General features: G+C 30.2%; 1 protein-coding gene across 1 annotated transcript; it reads right to left on the reverse strand.

Annotated features, from left to right (window-relative positions):
• Positions 1 to 3,261: 3,261 nt before the first annotated feature.
• LOC110278252 (zinc finger BED domain-containing protein RICESLEEPER 2-like) lies at positions 3,262 to 5,686 on the reverse strand. The gene is made up of 8 exons (XM_021136506.2): positions 5,623 to 5,686; positions 5,289 to 5,344; positions 5,170 to 5,245; positions 4,955 to 5,054; positions 4,557 to 4,890; positions 3,980 to 4,413; positions 3,418 to 3,842; positions 3,262 to 3,317 (listed from the first exon to the last, which is right to left on the reverse strand). The coding sequence occupies exons 1-8, from the start codon at positions 5,684 to 5,686 to the stop codon at positions 3,262 to 3,264; spliced, it is 1,545 nt and encodes a 514-aa protein (XP_020992165.2).
• Between the last annotated feature and the right edge of the window lie 504 nt (positions 5,687 to 6,190).

The following is a 6,190-nucleotide window of genomic DNA, read 5'->3' on the forward strand; positions in this document are numbered from 1 at the left end:
AAAAATTAATAGAATCTCTAGAAAATAGTGATGAATCGATGATAGAATTTGCAGAAATTCTAAAATAAATAATGAAGCATACAAAGGTTGAAAGACCAGAAAATAAAATAAAAAGAAAAAGGGCGAAAAAATTAAAAAGTAAAATAAAAGAATACAAAAGGGAATTAAATAATCTTCAGTTCGAAATTAATGACCTTATAATAAAAAGGATAGAAATAAGATCAAATATAAACAAGTTGGAGCTAAATTTAAAAAATTTATAAATGCTTGGAAAACCATGTTATGACTTAAAAGAATTAAAGCTGTTGAAAGAAAAAATGGAAAATGAAGTTGAAAAATTAAAAAGATATTTAGAAACAACAGAAAGTGTAGAAATAAAAGAAGTTTTTGAGGATTTGAAAAATTATAATAAAGAAAAAGACAAACAGATAAAAGATTTTATATACAATAATCCATGTAAAAAAGAATATTATAAACTAAAACAAGATTAAAAAAATTATAAAAATGAAATCAGAATTAGTAAAAATGGTCAATACTTTCGATTATGAAATTGCAAATTATAAAGCACCACCAACTGAATCTATACAAATTACAAACTTATTCGAAGCAAAATATGAAAAGCTAATAGAAATTTCGAAAAAGAAATTATAGGAAAAATCGACTTGTAAAAATTGGTATCAGAACCAAGTTAACGATTAAAAGTAACACTTTTTCTTTAAACAACACTTTTAATGACACGCTTTTTCAGCCACAAAAAACAAAAATCTGTACATATCCATCTTTACCCTAGATGGACCCTTTGGAATAAGGTCATAACGTTTCCCACATATGGCCTAAAGCCCTAAATCCGTAGTTGAAATACGTGTTGAAAGTATCATTTATAGGCCCACAAGGCCTTAATCTAGTAGCAATGATATTCGCCTTGTAATATGTGTTCCTCAGATCTAGACTTAGTTGAAGTTCATAGTAGATAAAAAGTTGAAGTTTATAGTAGAGAGTAAAGTATCAACTTGGTTCGAATGATAGTAAAGTATCAATTTGGTTTTTGTCTATTTATTCGGATGATAAGGTGACTCTTAACTAAAAATATGTTATATAACGATCTTTGATTCTGTATTTTGTCTGTTAATTCGATTTTTTTGTCAGTTTTATGGAAAAATTCGATAAAAATTATTGACGTGTCAGGTTTAAAAATGGACAGAAATCTAGTTGTCTCCAAATTTAAATTAATTAGAAATTTATTTGTCGTATTATTTTTTAAACAATATTTTTAAATTTTTTTATTCATTATATTAATATTCTTTTTTTAATAAATAAGTATAAATTAATTAATAAATTATTCAAATTTAAAAATATGATTTATTATGAAACTAAATAAATAATTTTTAAATATATAAATAATAAACATTAAAATTCAGTTAATACATTAATAATAATAACCCTATGATATACTATTAGTATTATGATCTAACTAATTTTCACAATAAAGTGAAAACTAATGAACACATTATTTGATATATAGTAAACTTTTTTTGACTAATAACAAATTTAATTTTTTATCTCCTTAAACTAAATTAATAATTCTATTTGATATTTTTGCACTAAAATACACTATGAGTAAGGTACTATATATCAAATAAAACATAATAGAATTATTAATTTTTATGAATTTTTACGAATTTGTAATATACGGTGATTCGAATCACCATATAATTTAGGAGTACTATAAAAATTTGTAATATATGATTGACTTAGGACATTAAAGAAATACTCTACATAGTCAATAATAATTTAGATCTTAAAGAAAAAATATTTTTATCATTTATTTACCTAAATCACTAGAATATTACAAACTTTTATAGTAATCATAACATCTTTTAAGCCATTTTTTAAAAATTATTTTGTATTAAAATAAAATATATTTTTTAATTATTTTGTATAGAATAAAATATTTTCTTTCATTTCTAAATTATTATTGACTATGTAGAGTATTTTATTTAAAATTTGAGTACATGCATGTATTTACCTAAAATAAATTTTTTAATAAATTATTAATTTTTTAACAGCATAAGAATTACTGTGTGTAGTTTGAACCTACCTGGTTCGAATTACTGTGTGCGTGTGTTTGTGTATAATTCGAACCCAGCTGGTTCGAATTATATAAAAATAGAATTCAAATTTAACTGGTTCGAATTACATATAAACGTGCATTTGTAAATTTATGAAACAGTTTTTATTTTAGCTGATTCAAAAAAAATTTTGCTCCCCTTAACTTATTATTGTGATTTGCCCATTATATAGATAAATCACAAAAATACACTTACAATTCACCCACTTTAGCACACCATATGCAAATTAATTTACGCAGGTGGGACCATTCGACTTTGGAAAAGAAAAAAAAAAGAAAAAAAAAGAGAAAAAAGTAGAAACTCATGCAATTATTTTTACCACTGTTGAAAATTGGGCTGATTTTTTTAAAGACGAAAGAATATTATGTATAATATTTTGGGAAGATAATTTGGTGTGTTTTTTTTTTAATATGGATATTAACAAATTTGAGAATCAAATTTAAAGAATAGTAAAATTATTAGAGAAATTTGATCCTTAGATTTTATGGAGGTTAAAATTTAAAAATTTAATAAAACATTGAACTACACCATAAATGGAATATAAATCTAAAAGTTAAAATTTGCGTATTTTAAAAAAAAATTAAAAACTATAAATCGATCAAATTTATGTATTTTAAAATTTGATCATTTAATTTATTGATATCTAACTCTACATTAGGGGTGTTCGTAGTGCGGTTTGGTTCGGTTTTTTTCAAGATCATCCGAACCAAACCAAACTAATTATTATTTGATTGAAAAAATCAAACAAACCGAACCAAACCAAACCAAACCAATTTATTATGCAATGTCATAAGATTGAAATCAACAAGACAAAATACACAATAGTTAACAAAGTCTTGATCTAATGAAATATAACGACAATAGAATTCAAATACGACAATTAAAGAAGTTTAATAGCTCAACAGTCAACACAACTGAAAATAAAAATAAATTGTCATTAAACTGATAGCAAAGTTATGGTGTCTTCTCCAACAAAATAGCTAAAACTTCATAATGCATTGCAAACCAACCTGAAATAAAAAAAAACAGTTACATAATAATAAGAACAACAAGAACAACAACAACAATAATTATAATAATAATAATAATATAACGAGAACAATTCATACCATAAAACTTAACAAGATGTACTTTAATGAGACTCAACACCAGAATCTTCTTCATTAAGATCACGAGTGGGTGCAACTTCTATAAAATATATAAAACAAGAAACAATCATAACAAATAATATATATTAATAAAAACTAGATTAAAATAAAGAAAATTATAAGTAAAAACTTAACCATACCTAATTCTAAATTCTCCAATTCCTCGATGAGTTCCTCAAGGACAAGTTTTGGAGAGTTTCGGAGCCAATTTTGGGTACAAATTAACGCTTCAGCTATCATCGGAGTTAGAGAACTCCTATAATTATTCAACACCCTTCCTCCAGTACTAAATGTCGATTTTGAAGCAACTGTGAAAACTAGCATGGCTAAGACGTCTCTTGCAATCCCCCCAAGAATTGGAAATTTAGTGGAATTCACTTTCCACCAATTTAGAATGTCAAATTGCACGCCACTCTTCTTTAATGCCTCCATAAGATATAACTCCACCTCATTCTTGTTAACACTCTCATTGAATTGCATTTTCTTCTCAAATTCCATAGCAAAAGAAGTTTCATGTGCCTCAAGCTCTTGTGTGCTAATTTCAGGAGGATCTTGCCGAGTAGACCTTTGATAGTTTAGCCAAACAACCTGTAGCTATCGAATACCTTGAAAAGTGTCTCCTTCACCTTTGAAGTTAAAAATTCAGCATCTTCTTTTTCATACAACTTTTCAAAATTCCACTTAATCAATTGAAGCTTATACCTAGGATCAAGAACAACTGCAATGAAAATCATCATGTTTGTGTTCTTTATATTTCCCCAATACTTATCATACTTGGACTTCATTTTCTCAGCCATGCTTGAAAGTACCGTATCTAAGCTTCCCATCCAATGCTTAAGTGTAGACAATATTTTACAAAAGTCATTAAAGTGTTGAGAAGATGTCACAAACGTTGAACCAGAAACTTTGTTAGTAACCTCATAAAATATTTTTAAAAACTTGACAAAATGCCTTGCATTCTCCCAATCCTCAGACCTAGGAATCCCACCAGCCATCATAGCAAACTCAGAATCTCTCTCCCCCAAACGTTTAAATGTCTTTTGAAACTTCAAAGCACTTTCAAGCATTAAAAAGGTAGAGTTCCACCTGATAGGAACATCTAAATGGACAGTGCCTTTTTCTAGAATTCTAGCTTCCTTAATCATAGTTTTAAACCTCTCAGTACAACCAGGTGATGCACACACATGCCGAACCGCATTTCTAATCTTTAAAATTGACTCATGCATTTCTCTCAACCCATCATTCACAACAATATTTAAAATATAGCACAACATCTAACATGTAAAAACTCTCCCCTTAATGGATGTGAGTTCCAATCCTCCATTCTATTTTTCAAGTAAGAAAGTGCAACATCATTTGAACTAGCATTATCAACAGTGATAGAAAAAACCCGGGATATCCCCCAGCTCAACAAACATCTCTCAATCTTCCTACCAATTGTTTCTCCCTTGTGATCCTTGATAGCACAAAAATTCAATATTCTTTTTTGCAACTTCCAATTAGCATCAATGTAATGAGCAATAAGGCAAAGATAGTTTAAGTTTTGCACAGATGACCAACAATCAATTGTCAAACAAACATTTTGATTTGGTTGAGAGAAAACAGACTTCAAACTACATAAACAAGCAATAACCATTAACCAGCAATAAACAAGCAATAAACAAAACTGAACAAAACTTGATAATCTGAACAAGCAATAAACAAGCAATAACCACCAATAAACAAGCAATAACCACCAATAAACAGTAATAAACAAAATAGAACAAAACTTGATAATCTGAACAAGCAATGAACAATTAAACCAGCAATAAACAAGCAATAACTACCAATAAACAACAATAAACAAAATAGAACAAAACTTGATAATCTGAACAAGCAATGAACAATTAAACCAGCAATAAACAAGCAATAACCAGAAATAAACAAGCAATAACCAGCAATAAACAAAACAGAATAAAACTTGATAATCTGAACAAGCAATGAACAAAACCAGCAATAAGCAAGCAATCACCAGCAATAAATAAGCAATGAACCAGCAATAAACCAAACAGAACAAAACTTCATAATCTGAACAAGCAATGAACAAAACCAGCAATAAACAAGCAATAACCAGCAATAAACAAGCAATGAACCAGCAATAAACAAGCAATAAACTGAACAAAACCTGATAATTTAGAAAATTAAATCAAGGACAGAAACCAGCAACTAAAGTTTAAATCAATAACCATCAATAAACAATAAACTGATAACCCTAAACTGAACAATAAATCAGCAAGACCAAAATTACCAACAATAGACTGAATACATGGTAAACACTAAACAGCAATACCAACAATAACCCTAACCTGAATAAACTGAACAATAACCAATTAACCAGCAAGCAGCAATACCAACAAGGCAACAATGCATCAGTAAAGTTTACCTGAATAGATGGCTCGGGCTCCATATGCACTTGAATCGGTGGCTGGGTGGGAGACTTTCTAGGTGGAGGAGGCGAGGTCGGAGGTGGTGAGGTGACCCTACAGAACCCAGAAACGCTGCTGGGTGGAGGCGGCGAGGTCGGAGGTGGTGAGGTCGGAGGTCCTGTGTTGGTTGTCGCCCGTGGCTATGCTACCCTGTGACTTTTGGGTCAGTGGGTGACTGGGTCTTCGTATTCGTCTTCGCGGTGGGTAGGTGGCTCAGGCTGGCTTCGACTTCGAGTATCAAGGAGTGAAGGAGGTGAGATTTGGAGAAAGAGGAAGGCTTCGAGTATCAAGGAGGTGGGTGGCTCAGGCTGGCTCCGTGGGGGTTCTGGCCGTCTAGGTGAGTGGGCGAGATGTGGTGGCTCCGATCTGTGATTTGGGAGGGGTTAGGTTTCCATGGGGGGAGGGACTCGCGCAGCACGGCAACAGTAGGTAACGCGTTTGGGGGGTC

Source organism: Arachis duranensis, chromosome 2 (assembly GCF_000817695.3).
Source record: "Arachis duranensis cultivar V14167 chromosome 2, aradu.V14167.gnm2.J7QH, whole genome shotgun sequence".
Taxonomy (NCBI): domain Eukaryota; kingdom Viridiplantae; phylum Streptophyta; class Magnoliopsida; order Fabales; family Fabaceae; genus Arachis; species Arachis duranensis.

Coding starts and splice junctions, on each gene's coding strand:
- LOC110278252 (XM_021136506.2), bottom strand. CDS start 5,686: ATGCATTGTTGCCTTGTTGGTATTGCTGCTTGCTGGTTAATTGGTTAT. Junction 4,414..4,556: donor TAAGGGGAGAGTTTTTACAT/GTTAGATGTTGT, acceptor ACTATGATTAAG/GAAGCTAGAATTCTAGAAAA. Junction 3,843..3,979: donor GCAGTTGTTCTTGATCCTAG/GTATAAGCTTCA, acceptor AAACTATCAAAG/GTCTACTCGGCAAGATCCTC.